Here is a 25,475-nt window from a genome sequence, read left to right on the forward strand (position 1 = left end):
AGCCCAAATCAAACCTGGGAGGGAAAGAAAATGCTCGGAGGCCCAAATCAAACAGCAGCCCAGGTGCATGAATACGGGACTAGGCCGAAAACATGAGAACCCCTGCACGTGAAAATGGTCGGCTTTGCCTTTGCCTGCCTTGGATCCGTGCCTTGGCAACCTGCAACATTCAAAAAGAGGGAAAATAAGGACAAAACAATTTTGACTCAATCTATGGCGCCTGATAGGTCAGATCAGCGTGTCAGCTGGTGCATGCCTGTCGATTTCGACAAATTTGACCCTTTTTCGAAAGTTCAGCACGATTTGACCTCTTTTTCAAAAATATTCAAAATCTGACCCTTTTTAGTAGCGCCTTTCCCAGGGGAGCTACCCTCTTCGCCATAGCGCCCGCGACCCTGGCGCTGAACTTGTGCCAGCGTGGCGCGGCTGGGCCCACAATTCGCGAGGTCAACTCCTTTCATGGGGGCGCTACCCTTCTAAAGTTCAGCTCCCTCAAGAGTGGAGCTACCCTTTTAAAGTTCAACTCCCCTCGCTGGGGCGCTACCCTTTGGAATATGATAAGTCGCGTGGGCCGCCCCCATCCGCTCCACCTACCACTTACCCCTCACACCCCGACCAGGAAGAAGCCAGGGCGCGTCCCCCTCTCTCCCCCCTCTCAAATCCTTCCCCAAAATCCCCTAGATCTGAAGATTTCTTTGGTGGATTTTGGTCTCCATCCCTCCCTTAGGTATGTTCTTTCAATCCCACCAAATTTATTCGAAAATCTAGAGTCATTAGACCCAATTTTGTGTAGTATTGGTGAAACCCTAGATCATCACAAATTTCGAAATTTGTGTGGTCTTTGTGGATTTTATTTTAGTTTGATAGCATTATTATCCTCTAGATTGGCCTATTTTGTGTTGTCAATATTGGCATGTATAGTTTGAGCTTGGTATTGTAGATCTAGATGAACTTGGAATTTGAAGATTATAATTGATATACTTATTGTTTATGCATTTGTTTCTTATAACTATTTGGTAGATGGCAAAACATTGTTGTAGGCATTCTATGTTTGCTTTTTGTCTTACAAATTTTTACTTATCTTAGTTTGGAATATCATTCATAGTAACTTGAATATAAAATTGTTGTAGATATGGCGTCGTCCGATCCGAAGGAGAACCCGAGGAAGTGGAAGCACACCGCTGACCTTTGGCCATCCAATTTTCCCGAAGGGACGGAACAAGCTCGTTGTTGGTGCGGTGACCTTTGTGTCTCCAAGCGATGTGATGATTGGGATGCCAAACACGGAAGGAGGTTTTGGATGTGTCCTAACTATGCACATGACAAGGCCAAGCCAAGAAACCCATACGATTACCCACCGGTATGTGTCTCCACTTGTAATTATTTTTTCTCAAGTGTTTGCCGTTAATAATATTAAGTGTGCATTTGTAGTCTCCTCCACCTCTTTGTCAATTCGTGAAGTGGATAGATTTGGAGCAATCAGCTTCTCACAAGGAAGAGGTTGCATATGAGGAGGGAAGGAAGTGGAACTATATGTTTAATTTGATTCGTGAGGAGGAACGGGAGAAAAAGATGAAGATCAGGCTTGAGAAACAACGTTTGGAGAAAGAGAAGAAGGAGCAAGAAGAGAAGGACCTCCGTGAGGCGGAACGGGAGAAAAAGAGAGAGAGAGCTCGTCGTGCAAGGGAGGATGCGGAAGCGCAAGAAGATGCAACCAAACGGAAGGGAAAATACCCCCGTTGGACAAGAAGGGTGACAATGCCCTTAGAGACTTTGTTCGGGTAAGTAGCTACACACATGTGCAGGTTTCGAGTGCATTTATGTAACTTGTTTTGACAATGTCACAGCGGAGCGCCTCTCGGTTACGTAATCTAGGAAACCTACTAGGTTGCCGTGCGGACGATGTCGAAGCCTCCTCGTCCCCCACTCCGTCTAGTGAGAGTAATCGCGATGATGATCATGAAGCGGATGTTCAGCAGGTATGGAATATCTGCGACTCTAATCTGGAGTAACATTTGCACTATGTTCCTGACTTATCTTCATTTTTTAGACTGCGCCAGATGAGATGACTTTGTTCGAGGCTCAACGTACTCCGCGCTTCAAGGTCAGGCCTAGGAAGGGGCCTAAACGTTTTACCCCGTCCGACTTTGACAAAAAGAAGGCGACCGTGCAAGAAGAGGAAGATGGTGACGTTTCTCAGGATGATATCGATGGTTCCACTGAGGAGGAAGAGGAGGTGATGGCTGCCAAGATTCGTAGAACCACTAGGAGGCGAAAGAATTAAAATGGGTCCTAAACCTGTAGAACTTTCATGTACTGAATCTTGTTGTTTTCGTCGTCATCGATGAACCTGGTTATGTATTGGACCTCTAGAACTTGTGAACCTGTGGATTTGATGTTCTGGACTTGAAGACTGATGTTTTTGAATTACCTGTTAAATCTTGTTTGTGTTGGTGCCTGAGAATTGCTGAGAAACAGAGGAAATTGCGCGCTGGCTAACAGCAAAAAGGGTAGCGCCGCATACAGAGGAGCTACCCTATGAAACGAGTAGCGCCGTACAGAAGGGAGCTACCCTTTTTGATTCCTCCCAGCCACGAATACGACGGCCGGCTAACAGAGAAATGGGTAGCGCCCCATGCGTGGGAGCTATTCTTCGGGAAGTGTAGCGCCTCCTACCTTGGCGCTATGCTTTTCTCTGCATTTCTATAGTGCAATGACTCCCAGCATGTTAGTGTAATGACTTCCAGCAGATAACATGACTCTAAAGTTTGACATCACAGTCTCAGAATATGACTTTAAAGTTTAACATCAACTTAGTTCACGACATTACAATCCATAGTTCAACATAAACTTAGTTCACGACATTACATCGTACACAATAACATCGAAGTTTAAAGTTTAACAAAATGGAGTACGAGCCATAGTTTGGCAACCAGACAACACAGGTTCCTCTTCCTTCTCATCCTCCCACTTCTTTGTTGCCTTGTTGGGTTGAGACGCTGCCATATCTACACAAGATCGGAGGACAATAGTTAGTAAGGACAAACAAACAAACAATAGTTAGTAAGGACAAACAAAAATAATTAGAAAGGTGAAAGACGCATACGGAAAAGGTCCTCGTAGGTATCCCGACATGCCACGCGGTATACCAACACTATGGCCTCTAAATCTTGGTTGACTACGACCATGTTGGCCTCTACCGGTTTGTTGGCCACGAACTCTCCGTTGGCCTCTACCTCTTTGTTGGCTACGATCTTGTTGACTTGGACCTTGTTGGCTCGGGCCTTGTTGGCTATGACCTTGTTTGCTCGGGCCTTCTTGGCTAGGACCTTGTTGGCTAGGACCACCATCGTGTGTACCCCGTTGTTGACTTGTGTTTCCATCACCACCCTTGGTTCTCTTACTTCGGCTACACCCCTTTTTGTTGTGGCCATCAACATTGCAATCTCCACAACGGGAGCTAACACGAGCCTCCTCGAATAAATTCCTACCCCATCCTCCTCGTGTACCTCCGGCACCCCAGCCATCCATGTCTCCTCTAAGACGCTTTGTTTGACGTCTTCCCCGTTTCTTAACTCTATATTCTGGGTCGGGCCATAGTTGAAGACCATGGTACTCCGGCCACTGTGATTGGTCCAAGTATGGGTTAAATCTAGCCGTCCATGTTTGTTTGACCGTCTCGATAGAGAACTCTGGCAACCTGACGGTGAGTGGATGATTAACATCCACATGTCTGGCGCGTGCCGCCACTTTCAAGTGCGAGCAAGGGAGATGAAGCAAGGATGGCCTCATGCAAGAGCACTCACAATTCCTCAACGAGACAACAAACGCCCGGCCTCCATGTTGGACACCATCACTTGTAGTGCCTCCGGGCTCATTTACTTGGTAAATCCACTCCTCATTATCAAAACAGATAGTGGTTTGGGAGTCCGCCTTCCTTGACTCGAATCGCAACCATTTGTCAACACGTGGTGGATATTTGTACTTCTTCTTTCGCTTGTTCATTCCAGCAATCTGCTTATCCGTTTCCACCGAGTACTCGAGAAAATATGCATTCAACTTGTCGAATGTATATTGAACTATTGCCGTCACAGGCAATGCACGGACACCCTTAAGCACACTGTTGAAGCATTCTGCCATGTTGCTTGTCATCTGGCCATACCTCCTACCACCTTCATCATAGGCTCGTGCCCACTTGACCCTCAATTCCAAATGCCTATTTAGGAACTCAAAACCACCAGCCGTGAGGTTCTTTTGAGCCACCAATTTATTGTACAATGTCGCAAATCGGGCATCCGTGTAAGCGAGACAACAATCTTTAAGATCGTCGGACAACTCCTTGTTCCCACATGCCCTATAGAAGTTGGACACAAAATGTCTCATGCACCATCTATGGTGCAAAGGAGCATGCCCTGGAATGTCTATCTGCACAGCGTTGAGAATACCCTGGTTGCGGTCCGAGAGGACACAAACTTCCCTATTTGCTGGAATGACCTTGGTTCTCACAAGACGCATGAACCACTCCCAATTATCGTTGTTCTCAGCAGTAACCAAGGCAAAAGCCAAAGGCAACAACCGATTATTCCCGTCATTACCTATTGCAACCAGTAGTGTGCCCTTGAATTGCCCGGTCAGAAAAGTGCCATCAACTGAGATGACCGGCCTACAGTGTTGGAATGCCCTTACGGATTGTTGAAAGGCCCAAAATGCACGACCAAATACTCGGACTATTGCACCTTTGTACTCTCTAGTTTTCTGCCCAAAAGGCTCGACCACATGATACATCCCCGGGTTGGTAGCCGCCATCGCGCCCAACAACCGAGGGAGTCGGTTGTATGCCTCTTCCCAATCACCGTACAACATCTTAAATGCGGCTTGCTTCGCCTTCCATGCCTTCCCATACTTCACCTCATAACCGAAATGTGACTTCACTGTATCAATGACTTGCTTGATTGTCATTGTTGGGAGTGTCTTAATGCTATTCGATAGTTTGTAAGCGATAAAATTGGATGATAACTGCCGGTGAACATCTTTCTCTTCCGGGTCATCGAGGTCCTTGCCCTCGCACATATGAGTCGAAACACAACTTGATATGTGCCATTGCGGCCCTCCTTTAAATGGTCTTGCACGCACAACCCATGGACACCGGTCATCCTCACATCTAACCGTGTAACGCTTGTTCACGTCTGAGTGAGCCACCTTGAATGGACGGAAATACTTAACCGCATACTCCTTGATCCATATTTGAAATTCCAACAAGGTTTCAAACTTCACTCCTTTATCGATCCCATACCTTTTGTGATTCATATCCCGCTTCGAACTTGGCCTTGGTCCCAGCACAAAGGTCTCGCCACCGTCTACCACGGCTTTATTTGCAAGACTAAGATCACGGAACAATGGTATCCGATGATCCCGACCAACTACCTTCTTGAAAATTTCGGCTTCTTTAGCCGTGAACCCCTCTTCATCAAGCTCCTCCTCGGGACCTTCATCCTCCGATTCCGATGCATAGCATCGGTTATAAGGTATGTCATGGTCCATGTCCTCTTGCGCACAATAAACATCCAAATCACCAACCTCATTGTCATTGGGATCACCCTCGGACCCGTCGCCCTCATAGTCATCATTATCTTCTTCCATTGCTTCATAATTGCCATTGCGAATCGGGCTCGGTGGTTGGCTGATTTCTTGTTGGGTCATGACATCTTGGGTCATCGGAGGAGGACTACTTGTTGAGATGTCAACATCGGGTTCAACAAACGGGCTCCTACCATGAGCTGGGGAGGCATGCCGGTTCAAGTCCAAGTGTGGCCGTGACGATACCTTCTTTGTGGCAAATAACTCGAGAGCCTTATCTTGCGATTCGGCCACCACCTCCTTGTATGCACTCCACCTTTCATCTGAGTTGAGCTTCATTGTCTTCCAACGATTGTGCATACCAAAAGAAACATTATACCTTCCCTCCAATTCTATGTCATCGGTTGGGCTCATCCATTTCAACTCAATCCTCACTTTCTCCACAACCTCGGCATAGTTGGGACTTCTTTCAAACACCATCACAACCTCATCGGGGTCTAACTCGACATTGCCTTTCATGAACTCGTCCTTGTCCACATAGTGGACACTCACAATTCTCGCCATCTATAACCAAATAACAACAACCCAAATGCATCAACTATACATATATTACATTATAACATATGCATCTCAACAATAAAAAAAGAAGATAGAATGGTGGTCAAATAGATCTAGGGCTAACCCTAACTACATCTATGTCACTAAATAGATCTAGGGCTAACCATAAACTACAAATCTTACATAGACATCATACAAACCACCAATGGACTATACAACAACAATAGAACATAGAACATGACATCAATTTTTCTAGGGTTACCAAGATTTACCAAAATAAAACCAAAAACATGATATCAATTGGACAAAATGAAGTGGATGGGAGAGAACACCTCTTTGCATCAAGGGGGACCAAAATCCACCAAAGAAATCTTCAGATCTAGGGGATTTTGGGGAAGGATTTGAGAGGGGGGAGAGAGGGGGACGCGCCCTGGCTTCTTCCTGGTCGGGGTGTGAGGGGTAAGTGGTAGGTGGAGCGGATGGGGGCGGCCCACGCGACTTAACATATTCCAAAGGGTAGCGCCCCTGCGAGGGGAGTTGAACTTTAAAAGGGTAGCTCCATTCTTGAGGGAGCTGAACTTCAAAAGGGTAGCGCCCCCATGAATGGAGTTGACCTCGCGAATTGTGGGCCCAGCCGCGCCACGCTGGCACAACTTCAGCGCCAGGGCTGCTGGCGCTACGGAGTAGAGAGGGTAGCTCCCCTGGGAAAGGCGCTACTAAAAAGGGTCAGATTTTGAATATTTTTGAAAAAGAGGTCAAATCGTGCTGAACTTTCGAAAAAGGGTCAAATTTGTCGAAATCGACTGCATGCCTCGACGCGTGGGACAGACAAAACATTTCTGGAAGGGGACATGTGGACTGAACATGTGACGATCACGCGGTGCAGTGCCACGCATGCTACAGTAGTCAACTTAATCGAGTTTACTGCGCAAGTGGTGGCCTATTCTTCTATCAACTTGATTGAATTGATCTTCTCAGGAGTACTACTCAGTTAAGTGCAGGAGTAATCTAAAAAAAAAGTTAATTGCAAGAGTTGTTCATTTCGCACAAAGTTATCTATCATCATCTGGTCTTATAATTACGTGGAAGGAAGGACGGACCTTGCTCGGTCAAACCCCATTGAAAGCCCCCGCGTCTCGCGGCTGGACGCAGACAAAGTGCTAAACCGCCGGTGCCAGCTGCTCGTGCATGCTCGCGTGGCTAGCAACAAAATAGCTCGTCTCTCTAAACGCCAAAGCACACGTCCGCAGATAGATGCATCTCCATGTGGCATGGTTCCACCTCTTCACGATCTGTTTTAGCCATCTCCTCTTCACGATCTGTTTTATCGTAACATGTTTCGTCACGCATTTTCGATCAAATCACGTTTTAGTCATATCCTCTTCACGATCCGTTTTAGCCATCTCCTCTTCACGACTCGCAGATAATCTGTTATCGGATCGTCATCACATAAATGGAGCATCATCGCCACCTGATCCGATAACCCCTGACCCATTCCCTTGCCCCTGCCTTCCCTGAACTCATAGCAGGCAGGCAATTCTCGGATTGGAGCTCCCTCCATGGCATCCATGGCATGGGTGCTCAACAAATCATCAGCGGTGGCCGGAGCTGGTTGTATTTTGGACGAGGAGCGGACCTAAGGAGCTCGCTGGTGTCTTCTCCAGCCGACGACGCGTGGGAGATGTCGTAGAGGGTGAACTTGCGGTCGGGGAATTGGGAGGAACGTGACGGAGGAGAGAGACAAACGACGCTAGAGGGTCACGCAATGAGCTGAACCCGGTTGTACAAAAGAGTATTCCATAGAATAAAGCGTGTCTTTTAGAAATAATAAGGCATAATAAAATGGAGAGCGCTGAGCGTCCCCCGGGGATCAAATCCCCGATCCCCCGGGTCCCCAGCCATTGGATGTGGTTGTTAGCAACCGTCAGATCGGGTCAACGCCCCGCACACCCGCATGCGCGCGGAAAAAACCCCGAAAAGCACATCCATCCAAGGACCCCACGCACCACCTCGTAGACTTGCAGTATCCTCGTGTCAGCAGAACTGGTGCCCTGCTCTCTGGCAGCACCGTGGCGCGCTCGCATGTGGCACCGCCGTCCTAGCCTCGCCGCCGGCCTCGCCAGCCTCCTTGCAGCAGGCCGCCGCCCGGATTATAGCAACGGCCGCCGCCGTTTGCAGCAACCGCCGCCACCGACGGCCTCACCGTTTGCCAGGGAAGATGCCATCGTCGTCGCCGAAGAAGATGTCGACACATCATCGCCGGAGAAGACGAGCTCTCACGTCTATCACTTGCAGAAGCGGTGGTGCCAGTATGTAGCAGCACCGGTGGCCTGAGGTAGCAGCAGCGATGGCATGATGTAGCAATGGCGACGGCCACATGTAGCAACGGCGGCGCCCGTATGTAGCACAGTAGCAGCGGCGGCGGTGACATGATGTAGCAACAACGATGTAGCAGCAGCGGCGTCCTATGGTAGCGACGGCGGCGCCCATATGTAGCGGCGGCGGTGTTCTGAGGTAGCAACGACGGCGCCCGTATGTAGCAGCGGCGGTGGCCTGAGGTAGCAACGGCGGCGCCGGTATGTAGCAGCGGCAGTGGCCTGAGGTAGCAACGGCGGCGCCGGTATGTAGCAGCGGCGGTGGCCTGAGGTAGCAGCGCAGCTACACCGTGCCGGCCTTGCAGCACTCACGGGCAGCGAGCACGGCCACCACGACCTCTCGTGCGAGGAGGGAGCGAGCTCGTCGAGATGCTTTGTCCTCCGCCGCCGTGCTTCCATCCGCCGCATCAGCACCGCCCTCCGCGGCGGGATCTGAGGGTAGAGACGGGGATGGCGGATCCCTCGAGGTTACCATGGCAGCGACGCCGGCGGTCATTGGTAGCAAAGGCGCCGCACCGTGGTAGCAACCCTGCCATGGATTGGTAGCAACGACGCCGCGCCTTGGTAGCAGCCCCGACGTGGGCTGGTAGCAACGCCAGCGGTGGTTGGTAGCAACGTCGTGCCATTGTAGCAAGTCCGGCTGCCCCTTTGTAGCAAACCCGTACACCTCTGGTAGCACGTCCATTCATGCAGCCCACCGCCCAGCTCTGCAGCAAGATTCATGGCGGCAAAGGCCTTCACGAGCTGAGCGCGGGAGCTGGTGAGCCCGGGAATGGAGCACGCGACCGCTCACGAGGAGAGGTAGCGGCGACCTGGTTCCCGTCGTTGGCCACGCGCGAGCTCTGTGTGGCGTGGCGAGCGAGCTCTGGACAGGGAACGTGCGGCGAGGCCGACGAGCTTCAGGAGTAGGAAGCACGCGGAGGTGGGCGACGCGAAGCGGAGTTGGGCGGTGCGCGCGGGCGGGTTTGGGCCGCGCGGGGTGGAGATGGGCGGCGCGGGGCGGAGTTGGGCGGCGCGCGGCGGCGAAGATGGGCGGCGCGCGGCGGAGATGGCCGATGTGCTAGATGCTCTCGAGGCAGATGAAGGAGACACGATGGAGAGAGGATAAGATTCAATGAGAATGTGGTGGGCCCCATTCTCTGTCTCTCGTTCGGTTCAATAGCCAGAGGGACACGTACGTGGTAACCTGGCCAGCTGTCGACCCGGACGATCAAATGCTTGATCCCCCGGGGGAATAGGAGCGTTTCCCTAATAAAATGCGTTGCCACTCTGAAAAAAATGAATCACGAGGCATTGTTCTAGCTTTGGAGTAGTTAACACTTGTGTGTTTAAATACTGAACGCGTTTTGCCTCTTGCTCTCCTTCCCAGGCGGCGGCTCCAAGTCCTCCCGATCTCCTCCACCGACCAGGGCGCTGGCCTTGGTCCCCTCTCCTTATGTTTGCCGCTCCGGTGGCGGCAAAAGGGAGGGGGACCGGCCTAGTAGTTAGGGTTAGGTTTTTTGGAGCGCCGTTCGGGTGGTGGGAGCGGCGTCCGGGCTAATAAACTTGCCTCAACTCTACGCCCACACCGGCGACGGCATTCTAGGCGGTGTCTCGGAGTTGATGGCAACGTGTGCTGACCGGTCCGTCAGATCGCCAGCTTGGTCTTCTCGTTGTTCTTTAGATCTGGCGAGATCAGTTTCTCGGTGTGTCGCCAGTGTTCGTTGTTATCTGCGACAACGCTGGCGGTCGGGGCGAGGTGGTTCTTCTGGAGCGAAGATGTTGGTCCGGAGGTTGACGTGCCACATCGACATGTGCCTCGCTGCTTGCAGCACGCCTGTTTATCGACTCACAGAGCCTTGTTGGCGATGGTGTTTTTTTGGATCTTGCAATAGTGGAGGCTCGGCGTCTGTTCTTGTGTCCGTCTCGGCGGCGCTAGAGTTGGGCGGCGACCGCTAGCTATGGTGGTTGCAGAAACCTTAGGGTTCGTTTTGTATTTCTCTTATCTTTTAGATTTCACACGTGTTGCTTCGTGTAACTTGATTTTCGAAGTGGTTGCTCTATAAAAAACTGTTGTGTGTTTGTGAAGTCATGAAGTGATGCTCAGACAAACTGATGTCCCAACCCAACCTGCAAAGCCACGCGGAGGCAGCACAGCTCCCGGACGGCCGGACCCAAAGCCAGACAGGCGATCCCGTCAGTTTCTTTCTTCTGTAGCGTCAAAAAAGAATCCGCGAAACCAAAGGGAAACTGACGACACCCATCCAGCAGGCAGGGTACCTGCAATTGATCGCAATTGCGTCGCATTGCACATTTGCAAATTGAACCCCCTCCCTCCCCCCGTCGCCTTCCCCACCCCGCGTGACCTCAATCATAGCAGGCAGCGCGGCCGTGTGCGTTTCCTCCATCCTCCTTCCTCCCCGCCCAGCCGCCGTTCCTCCTCCCCCCCGCCCCGCCGATGCGGCGCCCCGCCCCCAAACCCTAGCCCCCCGATCCCAATGGCGACGCCCCGCGCCGGGGCGGCCCCGCCGGTCACCGGCGACCGCTACCTCAACCTGCTGGTCCGCTTCGTCGCCACCCACGCGGGCGAGCTGCTCGACGGCTCCCTCACGCTGCGCCTCCACCCCGTCGGCCTCCACTACGTCGCCTCCCGCCTCGACGCGCTGCGCGAGCTCGAGGCCGTCGGCGCCGGCGCGCCCGTCGACTACCTCCGCGCCTACGTCGCCGACCTCGGCGACCACCGCGCGCTCGAGCAGCTCCGCCGGATCCTCCGCCTCCTCACCTCCCTCAAGGTCCTCGCCGCGGGGCCCGCCCGCGACCCGGCCCCGCTCTCGCTCCTGCCCTTCGCGCGACTCCGCGTGCTCGAGCTCCGGGGATGCGACCTCTCCACCTCCGCCGCCAGGGGCCTGCTCGACCTCCGACACACCCTCGAGAGCCTCGTCTGCCACAATTCCACGGTGCGATTATCCCACGTCTCCCCCACTCCAGTAATAATTCTGACGACACCACATACAGTAATTTGTTGTTTCTGACAATTCTCGCCTCGTGACACCTACTTACTGTATTAATTATGATCACCTGCTTGCTAAACTAACAGCCTAGTATGAACTACGCTGAGCTGTGAATTACGTACAGTATTACGTTTGCTGTTTGGTTCATCTACAGCTATTCAGCCCACGAGCTGCAGTACTATGGTCCATACTTAATACTGTGCTCCTAGGATCTGGTTCGCTCCAGTGGATGTATTAAATATTCTGCTAATATTTATTCAGAAGATTCCTGACAATTTTGTTGGTGATCTGCCGTCCTCCTAGTAGTGCAAAGATACCTTCGTAATAGTATGAAACTTCTATGCTCTATGCTTACTGATGTTTCCTGTCTTTCTGGTGGGGTTTGTTGGAATGCTGTTGGTGTATTTAGGCTGTCTTTGAGTATCCCTCTTCCGATGTTGGTGCGAATTTACCATTTTAGTCCGCTCCATTTATCATCTGAAGTAGAGCTACCGTCATATCATGTTTCCCAGTCGAGTAGTCTTCTGTTATCAGTTTTGAACCTATCCCTGATTTTCTGATTGAGCCTGTTCAATCAGATATTTTGTCGTCATTTGAATAAAAGCCGGGCGGCGAAACTTCAAAAAAAAAAAGTTGAGTAATTCTGACGGTATTGCTACGTAATTTGTTGTTTGTGACAGTTTTCGCATGGTGACACCTACTTATTGCGTAGCCTACTAAACTAAGAGTCTACGAACTACCCTGAGCTGTGAATTATGCGTGTACGTTTGCTGTTTGATTCATCTACAGCTATTTAACCCGCTAGCTACAGTATGGCCCGTAGTTAATACTATGCTCCTAGGATCTGGCCGGCTCCAGTGCATGCATTAAAATACCATGTTATATTTAGACAGCAGATTCCTGACAACTTTATTGGTGATCTGCCGTGCTCCTGGTGCTAACATGCCTGGGTAGTGTAGTACTTCTATGCTTACTGATGTTTCCACTCTATCTGGTGGGATTTTCTTCGTGTATCTAGTTCGTCATTCAGTATTGCTCTTCCAAGTTTTATGCGAATTTACCAATTTAGTCCGCGCCATTTACTTGTTGAAGTAGAGATGCTGTGGTACCTCGCAGTACTGCTCTAATGCAACTGTTGTAGCACATGACCGAGATCACAATAATGCTACTGTAATAGGTATTCCTCTAGCACATGCTGCATTAATTAGTTAAGCCACGAGATTAGAAGGATGTGCAGCCATCTGGTTTCTTGATGGATTTTTCATGCATGTACTTGTATGCAGCTGAAAATGTTTATTTACGCATCTTATGTACTTCGTTTTTCAAAGGGCAACTCTTATGGAAATTAATCGAGAGATTATTGTAATTTATGCTCCTTGTTAAGCACTCCTACTGAATGTTACGAGATTCATAACAGTTATTTTTTGCAATACTGCAGGATGCTCTTAGGCATGTATTCGTGAGTAGAGTGATGGATGTCAAGGACTCTCCTGTATGGAGTCGGCTTTCACATGTCTCATGTGCTTCTAATGGTCTGGTGCTCATGGACGAATCGTTGCAATTGTTACCTGCGGTTGAAACTCTTGATCTTAGTCGGAACCAGTTTGCAAAGGTGGATAATCTGCGGAAATGTACAAAGTTGCGAAATCTGGACCTTGGATTTAATCATTTGCGTTCTGTTTCATCCTTGAATGAGGTAAATTTCCTTTCTAATTCAGTTCAAATTTAAAATAGTACAAGTGTACAACACGGACAGGCTTCTTGTCGTTATTTGTGCCGTCTGAGTACATGCTACTTTTTTGCAGGTTTGCAGTCGAGTTGGCAAACTTGTACTGAGAAACAATGCTTTAACTACAATACATGGGATTGAAAATCTCAAGTCACTTGTAGGCCTTGATCTGTCTTACAACATCATATCAAATTTCTCAGAGTTGGAAATTCTTGGCAGCTTGTCTTTGCTACAGAACCTATGGCTGGAAGGCAACCCAATCTGCTGTGCTCGGTGGTATCGAGCACGTGTTTTTAGTCTCTTCCATAATTCAGAAAATGTAAGTTCTTTAGTTCAATCATGTAAAAAATAATTCAGCCTCTTCCACAATATTAGTAACATGAACGCCCTGTTCTATACTATTTTCTGCCTCAGTTGAAGTTAGATGATAAAGGTATGAACACACAAGAATACTGGGAAAAGCAAGTATTGTTTGCAAGCAGACAAAAACTACCTGCTGGTTACGGATTTTATTTTCCTGCAAAAGATGATCATGAGGACGAAGAGACTTCAAATTCTATGATGGTATGTATCTCTTTTACTGAGTGCCACAGGTTGATCTATTATACTCCCTCCGTCCCATGAAATTTAATGTCTAGATACATCTAAATTTGGACAAAGTTAAGAAAAGTTTCATGGGATGGTGGGAGTATATCACAATCAGCATCTCAGACCAAATATCAAGCTTGCTCGGTCAAGGCTTTTGATTTTATTATTCTCTGGAGGATAGACAAGTCAATATTTGTTGTTTAGTAAATTGGCATTATGCTTCATTCCCCTTGAATATACATTATATTCATGTGCAATGGGGAATCATTATTTCCATATATTACCAGGATTCCTTTTTCGCTTGGTTCAGCCTAGATGGTGCTGTACGATATGTTAATTTCTATAAATGCACTACAAAACCATCTATTGGATCTTGAAAGTGTTGAAATAATTCAACACAAGTTTGGCATCCTGCATTTGTATCCTGAACGCAACTAAATGTGACATTGTATGATTGTATGATAACTTCAATGATTTTTTTTTACTTGCAACTTTAATGATATTCTGCTTGCACCTGTATTTACTGTAGAAAAAGATTTCCCGACTTGCATGTATTGTAGAGGAAGAGAGAAGTCTTAGCGATGAAGGTGTGGACCAGCAGTCTAGCCCCCGTGATAGTGCTAGTTCTAAGAAGGATGAAGCTGCCGCTGCTGATAATGACATAAAAATTACTTCTTTGATAAGTACAGCAGAATTGATGAAGAAAGAAAGATCCACTGATTGGCTGCGTGAATTTAAGGAGTGGATGGATGAACATATGGAGGACACAGAAGGTGACGGTCTTTATGGTGATTTTAGCAACAGAAATGGAAGGCAGAATAAACAAATCAAAAGAGAAAAAATGCACATGGAGAGCTCAAAGAGTGTCACAGACCTGGCAAAGACATCAGAAGGTGGTAGCAGCTCAAACCTTTTGGAGTCTGAATTGTCTTTCACAGAGGATGCATGTAATGGTGCTAATGGTATCACTACTGAATCCTTGAATGAGGCGAGTGCTGAGCAAATTGATTCAAAGGTGCACTTGAATTCTGTCCTACCGCTTCCTCCACTAGAATTTGTGGGCACCCCACATTCAGATTCTTTTTCGGAGGTGGAAAGTAGTGGTAGAAATTTGCATACAAATGGAACACACTCTAGTGCAATAAGCGAGTTGATAGAACCCAGTCCATCCTTGGCATATCCTAGTCCACATTCACCCCCACAATTTAAGGAAGACATTCTACGTCGTAGACTTTTTCTGGAGGAAGAATTTTTGCAGAGTTCGGGAGATTTCCAGTGTGTTGGTTCTCTTGGTAGTGGTAGCAGCTGCAGTGACGACTCTTCAGGTGATTTATGTTCATGCAATTCGGAAGATGATTGCGTAGCAGTCCAGACAAAAATGGGGCTTGCCCTCAATGGTCAAATGGCTTCATTTCCTTATGCAGACAGTGATAATGAGGAAATGGATGGGATGGAATTTTCTTCACGCGAGGATATTATGTCCGACTGTACAGCAGAAGATGACCTGATTTTTAAAGATGCCACAGAGTTTGGTATTAAGGAGCCAGATTACAGGAGCCAGAGGAATGGACATCTAGGTCAAGATTCAGGCCATTTGGTTAGACAAAATGGTAAGCAGAAGTTTATGAAGAGGATACTTTCTACTTTTAAGAATCATAATGGCACTAAACTAGGATTTCTGAAGGCTAATGGAGGTGAGGTGGATGAGGGGGTTTCAGTGGGTGCAAATGGTCATTTGAGCAACGACATGAGCAGAAGTACTAGTTTCAAGGATCAAATCTCAGAAAAACATAATTCAAATATCTTGCACGAGAACAACTTATCTATTGGTGCGGATACAGTTTCATGTAATACTGATAGGAACAAGTACAAGCTTATAGAGGATTTCTTTAATATGGAAGTCGCTAACAATGAAGAGTCTGAAATATGTGAACAAGGAGCTTGTTGTGGATACATGTTTCAAGATGGAAGCGTTTTAGTTCAAAGGTTAGAGTCGTTTTACCTATGTTATGTAACATTGATTAAGTATCTGCATTACATAAAGTACATTTGTGAGACTGATGTTTTGGTTCATTTTGATCAAACGACTCACGGAGTGTAAGTACTCCCTCTGTCTAAAAATAAGTGTCTCAACTTTATCTAGATACGGATGTAACTAAAATGCATGTAGATACATCCGTATCTAGACAAAAGTCAGACACCTATTTTTAGATGGAGGGAGTATATATTTTGTCGAACCTATATAAAGCTTGTCAGTCCAATTATGGATTTCTTCTTTCTTGTAGTTTTTGCGAATTTAGGAATAATTGCAGAATATCAGATTAATGTGGTTGTACTTATTTTCCCTGTTATAATGTGTTTTGGAAACTAAACATCCATGACGCATAAAAAGTACTAACCATTCTTTATCTGCAGTGTGAACGGTCTTTACCTTAACCTGTGATTTAGGGGAGAGCTGGTCATTAGTGCTTTGGAGTAGTGAATGCAATCATATCCATATCATAACCATATATAGTGCATTTTTGTGCTCATGTGCTCACTTAAGAGAAATTTATGCTCACAATTTATCTAAATGATGATGAATAATCTTATACAAAGTATCAGAACACTGCTCATGCAAACACCCTGACATGGCTGTACGCCATGCATGTGGGCCTTTGTATATTTTATTACTTCAATTAAATAACAATATGACATGTCAGACACCCACCTGGGATGATATTTAGGAGTGTGCAATTTGATTCATAAAACTTGTCTTAATGAAGAAGCTATTTATACCCCCAGAGGTGAGTGATGTAATATCGTTGGAACCTTGGACACTGAGGGAGGAGGACTGCAAACCAACATTCTTTTATTTGCAAAAAAGAAGTTTGTATTGTTCATGAATAAGTCCTTTTTAACTCAGAAGCAAATAGATCCAATATATGGGAACTTGAATCCTTACTCCACTGTCTTTACCATTTGTATGCATCACCAACGTTGATTGCATATTTACATAGAAGATGATTGCATAAATGTCCAGTTATATTTCTCATGATTCAAAGTTCAAAGTACTTGACTCCACTGTCTTTACCATTTGTATGCATCACGAACGTTGATTGCATATTTACATAGAAGATGATTGCATAATGTCCAGTTATATTCTCATGATTCAAAGTTCAAAGTACTTCAATGCACAATGTGCAGTTAGCACATAGCGATAGCACCTTGTTGAACAGGAAGTTTAGTTGGATTTGTTTCATTTTCAGTATTTTCTTGTAGCATTTAATCCTCAAATATGTTCAGTACATGCTGGCTTAAGTTTTGTTAAACTTGAGCAGCAGTTCTGAAAGCCTGTCTGCGTGCATGATCTTTTTTCAGGGCACCGTACCTGACTAGTGTATTGTTGCTTTGTGTAGAGAAGTAGCCTTGTTGAGAAGTTCCCAAAATAAATTATATGTTCTGCTGGTTGATATGGCTCAAGATGAACAAGGTTGGTTTTCTACGCATTTTTTTTATCAGCAGTTTTTTTCTCTTGTTTGCTTTTGTCTATGTTAGACCATTGGCCATGCAACTGGAATATTACATCTTTTAGTTTTTAACAGAAGATTCCCTTCTCATGTCTCTATTCTACTACTGCATCAGTAATTCTTACATACCTAGTAATTTACAGAAACCCTACCAAGAGTTTTGGGCTGCTATAGGCTTGAAGATCTGGAGAAAGTAATGATTGGGCTGGGTCTACAAGCACTAAGGTTAATTATCATATCAATAATTACTGATTAATATTTGGCTGATCTTAGGCTTTACTTATTTTTTTTCATATCGTAGGGTACACTTGGCAGATGATACAGCTCATCTTTTCTTGACACGTACTTCGAAAGAAGCACAAGATGTGCTTTGGCTCTTAAATCTGTTCAGCTTTCCACAGTTAACTAGCGGGGTATCTTTGCAAAGGTTTGTCTATTTAGCTTTCTATTGTACCATGAGCAAATACCTTCCCTTTTAGGTAAACAAAGAAGGCATTTTACCTGTGGTTATTGTCCCTTTTTATTTAATTTTCTGAGTATGCCTTGTTCTGTAATTAAAATGGCAGTTGGGAGAAGATCCAAGTTAAATTGCTCGAGAAATGTATATCTGAAAGTTTGAAGATGGGAATATTTCTCTACTCCATGTTGATGTTCTGTAAGAACGACACCGAAGGTACTGTTGTTTGGGTGCTGGAGTATTACTCTATTTGTCTATGGAATCTGGATTGAGTCATGTTTTTTTTTTTTCCATCAAAGCCATGATTGATACACATCAACCGTTGCAAAATAATACATATTCTTTCTTCGTCATTTGTATGATCGTAAGTTTAGTAATGCTAAGAGTATGTTGATTGCCCACCTTGTCTACATTAGTTTGGACTTTCGGTCCTATTGGTTGGTGCATGAAGCTTAATATGGTATGAGAGCACAGGTCTTGGGTTCAAGTCTTGGCTTTTGCAATTTTAATAAAGAATGCTCTTGCCCTCTTTCTATCACGTGTAGGCCCTATCGAGTGACATATGGAAGCATATGTGGATTTTCCATCTTCTCTCCATCAGTTCGAACTTTCGGTTCTACTGGTTGGGGCATGAATCTTAATAAGTAACACCATCCAAATCATTTTGTTTCTAAATGAATATTGTCTTTTTTAAGCTTCTAAGTGAATATTGTTAATGCTTACTGTTCAAAATCGCGTCGAGACATTGACAATTAGGCCAGTGAGCAGTGGCGGAGCTTCAAAGAAAGTGATGGGCGGGCCAAGTTAAAGGAGAGCACGATTTATTTTTTCTAAAACCATACCACTTTACTAGATATTAGTTATTATTATTGTTCCAATTCAAGCAGTGGTAAAGGATAGGCTGCTGGTGCTAAAAAACCTTTATTAACTACTTATTTCATATATTTTTGCTTTAAAGAAATCAATTCTTCTCTGACTAGCCTTTCTCACGGATGTAACTGTGCAATTTGTAAAATGTAAGAAACAAATTGAGTGAAGAATAGAAGATATCATGCTGTCAAATTGATAGCTACAAATTTGGGAAAGAAAAAAATAGGTGGCAAAGAAATTAGAGATGAGAAGGGGCATGATTCGTTGGCTCGATTCCATCGTTGGTCTGCTGCCGGACCTACGGCCGGTGGAGCCTTGCCCCATGCATCCGGCAGTCCGGTGACACCAGGCCTCGCTGCGGTCGGCGGCTGTCTACCATGCTGCTGCTTCCTTCGCTTTTGGCTTCTCATCTGTTCTTGTGTTCTAGATCTAGCGAAGTAGCGAGCGGCCGTGCCAAGCGCCCACATCGATCTGGGAGCGTTCGGAAACGAGCGCATCCAGGAAGACATGTAAAGATCGGGACTCTGGAATCTGGAAGGTAGCGTGAAGGGTTGGGGCTAGAAGCTGGTGGGCTGGGCCAATAATACACTAACAATTTTTTGACGAAATAGCTGGGCGGGCCATGGCCCGGTTTGGCCCTAAGGAAGCTCCGCCAGTGCCAGTGAGCCGCACACCCAAACTCCATCTTATACAATCATTGTGATATACTACCTCTGTTCATGTTTAATTGACGTGAGATACGTACGTCCCTAGGTTACTTTTTATGCACCACTCGCGTCAATTTTATGTGAACGGAGGGAGTACTGTCCAGGATGCACCCATTTTTGTGCCCAGTGTAAAAAAATATGCAAAAACGAAGTCTTAAACTTTAATTCTGTAGCATCATCTCTAGTGGAGTTCAGTGAAGTCAGTACGATCGTGGTAGTTAGGAATTGATTCATTGTGGACTCAACCCCATCATGAAACACAACGTGCACCCATTGAGCTCAAGGGACTTCTACATAAATATGTCATGTTAGTTTGCAAAGTAGATACCATTCCCTGGGTTGTTATGTTAGTTGATTTTTACTAAATGGAAGGCTAAATTATTTAAATATTTGTTATTAAATACTTTCTCTGTTCCAAAATAGTTAAAGTTCTAGGTTTGACCTAAGTCAAACTTGTCTAAGTTTGACCAGATTTAAAGAAAAATGTGGCAATGTTTGCAACGTGAAATCTATATAGTAATTAAATATATTGTATAACGAATCTAATAAAACTAAATTGGTGTTGTAGATGGTAATACATATTCTATAAACTTGGTCAAACATGAAGTAGCTTGACTTGGGAAAAAACTAGAATTTCAATTATTTTGAAATGGAGGGAGTAGTTTACAGGGTATTTTTGTATTTTTATCCCCGGGTCTTTACTTGAAACTTCAGATGTGCGGCCAATCTTTCAATTTCATCAACTGGGATCCATAAATGTTTATTTTGGCTTTAACTGGGTCCATTTTGTTTAATTCTGTAATCGATTTAATAGTGGCATGTGTCACGTGACCAAATATTGATGATGCCGCATCTGCTATAACGAGGCACTTGGTGGCATACGGTGAGCCTGTGCCATCCATCTATTGCTGATTGCATATCATTTTATTTGCATCTCTCTATGTTGTAATAGTAATTCAATCAGAAGGTTTGAAATGGTAGACACAAGGGCTATTGGTTGTATCATTTGAATGTATTAAAGCATTTTACCCAAGTCCTTTCTGTATTGTGCATTTGACATTTTCTTTTTTTAATTCATTTAGTTAGAAATTTCTGAATTAATGTTCATTTCTGTTTTGCAGAGGAATCCCTAGCTATTAGATCCCTTGTTGTTACTGAAGGGTCAATATTTGTGTGCATTGAGAACCTACATCAGTTTGGTTGCTTTCCTGATGATTCTCATCCTCCATATTTTTCAATTGATGAATGCTGTTCAATCAACAGTATTAAAGAAGTGGTGAGTTGTGCTTGACTTACGAAATTTCCAATGTATCTAGGTTATTTTGCATTATCAATGTAAATGTATTCTTTTCACAAAGCAGTTCCCTCAAAAGATGGTTCCCTTACCAAAAATGGGGTAATTGGGGTATTTTTTCTTGTCTATTATGGAGTACGCATTAGTGTGGCTTTGTGTATTCTTTTCTTTTGTTTTTTTCGAGATTGAACTTTGTATTCTTAAGCTGTTAAGCACATGTGTACCGCTGGTCTCCGAACTTGTATTGTTATTGTCCTTATCATGCTAACTTCTAACAGGCAATCCTCACTTTTCTTTAGAGCCGTAATGCAGTACCAGCTAAATATATTGCTTCATTGTGTTAGAAGAGTTGATATTATTTAGTTAACATTTCTAATTGTTGACTGCATTTCCTGTGTTTAGGTTGTGGATCGGCGTGACAAGAAATGCTTGACACTGATTTTGGACAAACATGTACATGAAGGAAGATCTCACAGTAGCACTATAAATTCACAGAGCAAGCAGGAAGATGAAATTTGCGCAATACATACATGGAAACTAAAGTGGTTCGCAGAAGACACACTTTTGAAGTTCATTTCTGTGCTTAAGGCTCTTTACTCTGCAGCAGCAGCAGCTTCAACGTTACCTGTAAAGTGTACATCCTGATGTGTTTGTTCTTGTAAGTATTTAGTGATTTCATTCATTCTTTTTGGCGGGTGTATGTAGCTGTTAATCTGTACAGTTTGTTCATTAGCTCTCTAGGTGGGTGTTTCCTTTATTCTTCTGAGTGATCAGATTTTGGTTCCCATCTTATAGTTTGTACAAAACTGTAGTAAATGGAGTGATGAGTGTAAATGCAATTTTGGCAATAAGCTGTTTTGAAGATTGGTTCAGTGTTGTGGGTGGTAAAGTAGTTTACTGGATTGCTCATCCATAGGCGTGACTGTCGAAAGGATGGATAGGAACAGGTGTAATACGGTACTATATTGATCCGGATTCAGGAATTTACAAAACTTTCAGTTGCAATAGTGCACTCTCAACTTTGACAAAGATACTGGCTTATCCTAACAGAGCACTGCTCCTTCAAACTTCCATGATATGACGCACACACAGGGAGTATTATGGGATCTACGCAAGCAATATTTGCGTAATATTCACTCCAGTTGGTTAATTTTTACCCTTTAGTCTTTACTCTTCTCCTTTTGCTAATATGCTACTAGTACTATTCTCTGAATAAAATTCATCCTGTGCACCTCCACCGGCGCCTGCGTTCGCCGTTGCCAGCATGTAGAGCCGTGAGGGGATCGGCGGCAAGGCGACATCGGCGACTCCTTCAAGCTGCTGCACGACGAGTCCCATTGTCGGCCGGTCGCCTTCCTCGTCCTGGATGCACCAGCAGGCAACACGACAGACCCTCTCGAGTTCCTTCATGTCCGCATCCTTGGCCACCCTCTCGTCGAGCAGCCTGACCGCGTCGCCGCCGTGCAAGCAGACGGCGGCGTGCACCGGAAAGTACGTCCCGTAGCCTCCTTTCTCCGTCGGCGCGTTGTTGCGCCGGCCAGAGACGATCTCGAACAGCACGAGGCCAAAGCTGTAGACGTCGGCCTTGGCGGTGACCGGCGCGCCGGCGAGCCACTCAGGCGCGAGGTACCCGAGCGTCCCGCGCATGGTGGTGAGGACGCGGCTGAAGTCGTGGCCGACGAGCTTGGCCATGCCGAAGTCGGCGAGCTTGGCGCCCATTTCGTCGTCCAGGAGGATGTTCTCCGGCTTGATGTCGCAGTGTATGATGCACTCGCGGCACTTCTCGTGCAGGTACGCCAGGCCCCTGGCCACGCCCAGCGCGACGGTGTACCTCTGCCCCCAGCTCAACGCCTTGGCGTCCGAGGCCGCCGAGCCGCCGGTCTTGAACAGGTACGAGTCCAGTGATCCGTTGGCCATGTAGTCGTACACGAGCGCCCTCTTGTTCCCCTCGGAGCAGAAGCCACGGAGGCGGACGAGGTTGACGTGCTGGATCACGCCGAGGGTGACCACCTCGGCCCGGAACTGCTTCTCGCCCTGCCGTAACCCGTCCAGCTTCTTCACAGCCACCGGCGTCGCGTCCGGCAGCGTGCCCCTGTACACCGTGCCGAAGCTCCCGCTCCCGAGCTTCTCCGAGAAGTTCCTCGTCGCGGTCCTCACGGCGTTGTAGTCGAACAGCAGCAAAGAGCCCTGCACCGCCGTCACCTTCCCCTTCCCCCGACGCTTCCGCAGCAACACCGCCATGGACACCCCGATCACAATGCTTGCCAGCAGCACCACCACGGCCGCAACTACGACCCCGAGGATCGCCATCGATTTCTTCCACGAATGCGTATGCGACGACGCCGGCACCTCCGAGCGCGCGACGCGGAGGTGAAGAACAGCTCCGGCGATGCCAGGATTACCGCCTTGGTCGTCAGTCGAGAGTGCCCTCAAGTTAACGAGCTCGCTCTTCCACATCGAGCATTTGGTTCCATCGTAAACGTACGCGGTGCAGGAGCAATCTTTCAAGCAGGAGCGCTCGCAGTCCCTGCCGTTCCTAACTCCGGCGGCCTCGGACGAGCCACTGGGCAGCTGCACGGCGTGCGGAAGCTCCAGGAAGCCGTCTTTGGGACACTCGAGCAGGCTCCTCCTCTCGCACCCGGAGGCGGTGTTACCCAGTTTCCATTCTTGCTCCGACCGCGGCGCGAAGCCGGCGGGGCACTGGCACGCGGGGCTGGTGGCGTTGCTGCATAACCCAAAGGGGCCGCACGAGCCGTAGACGTCGCAGGTGTCGTGCGGCTCCGAGCAGAAGAGAATCCACTTTCCGGCCGTCTCGCCCCACTGGCGCCGCCGCATCTGCCCGTTGACGTCCAGCATGAAGTTGCCGACGCCCATCATCGTGGTCCGGTCGCGGTAGGTGAAGAAGTTGACACTGCCGTTCGGCGCGTAGGGGAACCCAGCGAAGTAGCCGGACCGCATCTCCGGCACGTTCGCGAAGACCTCGCCGTCCCACAGGCCGGTCGTCCAGTACTGGTTGCGCGCGCCGGCAGCAGCAGCGAACAGGTCGAACTTGGGCTGCCCGCGCGTGTCGATCTCCATGGTGAACGCGCCGGGCGCTGGGTTCTCGTTGTCCGTCCACGACGTGAGGAAGCTGTGGACGCCGGCCCCCTTGTCGTAGCCGAGCCTGGCCCCGGGGAGCCAGGTGTCGGTGGGGTGGTCGAAGCTCTGCCACGCCACGTCGCCGGAACTCGACGTCGCGTTGCTCCGTCGCACCACGAGGTTGCCGTCGTCCTGGAGCGTGGCCACGGTGGTGCTTGGGGGCGAACGGGAGGACGCGTTAGACGACCACAGCAAAGTGTCCGACGGCGTTGTGAGGAGTAGCAGCTCGCCGTGGATGCTGAGCATGAAGCGGGACGTCCACGGCTTGACGATCGGGTGCTCCCGGTTCGCCACCCACACCACCGTTTGCTTGGAGATCTTCTTGTACCAGATGCCGACGTAGTGCTTGCCGGAGTTGCCGGGGGAGAAGAAGCCGAGCTCGAAGTTGCCACCCTCGGACACCAGCGTCTCGTTCCATGGGAGAGACTGGCCTAGAGCAAGGGTGTCGATGGCCTTCGTCGTGGAGAGCTGTAGGCTGGAGAAGAGCAGGAACACAAGGAGGAGCATTGTGGCACGCAAATTCAGTAAACTATCTATCTGCTTATGATTGGTTTGTCTCTACTCACAGCTGATTCAGATAAATAGCTGAGCTATGGCAAGCTGAAATAATTTGGCCATCATTCCACTTTCTAGCGTAAATTGTCTGTATGAAAATTTGGGGTTACAAAGAAGACTCGTGCACGAGCATATAGCAAAATAAGGGACACACCTGCGAGTCCATCATACACCTATAGCTGATGGAGACAATGAGATTGACAGAATACTTTTCTTCAGAATACTCAAAAAGGCTTATATTAAGAAGCATGGAGAAGATTTATGTTACAACAAGAATTTTAACACGTAAGCAAGAACAAAACTAACATAGACTTTTTTTTCGAGGTAGAAACTAACATAGACTCACTGAAGGCAAACCACGTTTATTCCTCTTTCTCTCGGATCCTCCTTGATCCTCTCTACATCCATCGGTTACCGGGTAATTTCTCAGCACCGACTGACATTGTTCATGCTCTTGCTCTAACGAGATTGATGGTGAGAGAACGTCAAGATTACCAGAGTCACAACTGCTTGAACGATTTTTTTGTTGTTGTTGTCGAAGGTTCTTGGGCCTTGAGCTCAGCATCCCGCTGCGAAGAAACCGAGATTTACCGCCGATCTTGTGCTGGGGATGTCATGTCTGAGTAAGAGATTGCTTGCTCCGTTGCTCGCTGAGTGGAGAACCTCGAACCATACAAAAATGAGAAAAGTGACACCCAGTCAGCAGATTGTGAATCGTTTCCGGAGCCTGAAGAATGTGACAAAAAAATGCCAAAGGCATTCCTCATGTGTGTATGTTTTTTTAATACCTTCTAGTAATTATATCAAGATGACAACAGGCGTAAACACAACGCAGACAACTAATTAAGAAGGTGCATACAGTACAATGATCAGAACAAATATGGACTTGTGCATGTCGATGATATTTCGGTATCCCCCAAAGACAAGCGGACGATGGTCCGTACATTGAATGCCTGTTTTGAGAAGAGGTCATTGCTCGGATGGTTTGATCAAGGGTCACAACCTAACCAGACCCACACATCCTAGCAACGTGGACTATCCTACTGATCCAATGAAAGAAAAAATGACACGAAGATCGACATGAGCTAGACATAGATGTATCAAGCCTTTCCTTATATTCTCTAATAC

At 47.1% G+C, this 25,475-nt stretch overlaps 2 protein-coding genes across 2 annotated transcripts; one reads left to right on the forward strand and one right to left on the reverse strand.

Annotated features, from left to right (window-relative positions):
- Positions 1–10,928: 10,928 nt before the first annotated feature.
- On the forward strand, positions 10,929–21,518 carry LOC127296452 (uncharacterized). The gene is made up of 11 exons (XM_051326528.2): positions 10,929–11,446; positions 12,939–13,196; positions 13,306–13,548; positions 13,644–13,793; positions 14,347–15,803; positions 17,216–17,289; positions 17,470–17,551; positions 17,628–17,753; positions 17,893–17,999; positions 20,482–20,636; positions 21,057–21,518. Exons 1-11 carry the CDS (start codon positions 10,988–10,990, stop codon positions 21,297–21,299), a joined length of 3,354 nt encoding a protein of 1,117 aa, XP_051182488.1. The 5' UTR covers positions 10,929–10,987; the 3' UTR covers positions 21,300–21,518.
- A 74-nt stretch (positions 21,519–21,592) lies between these two features.
- LOC127296453 (G-type lectin S-receptor-like serine/threonine-protein kinase At2g19130) lies at positions 21,593–24,460 on the reverse strand. Its single transcript, XM_051326530.2, has one exon. The coding sequence runs from the start codon at positions 24,297–24,299 to the stop codon at positions 21,822–21,824; it is 2,478 nt and encodes an 825-aa protein (XP_051182490.1). The 5' UTR covers positions 24,300–24,460; the 3' UTR covers positions 21,593–21,821.
- Between the last annotated feature and the right edge of the window lie 1,015 nt (positions 24,461–25,475).

Source organism: Lolium perenne, chromosome 4, assembly GCF_019359855.2.
Source record: "Lolium perenne isolate Kyuss_39 chromosome 4, Kyuss_2.0, whole genome shotgun sequence".
In the NCBI taxonomy this organism is placed as follows: Eukaryota; Viridiplantae; Streptophyta; class Magnoliopsida; order Poales; family Poaceae; genus Lolium; species Lolium perenne.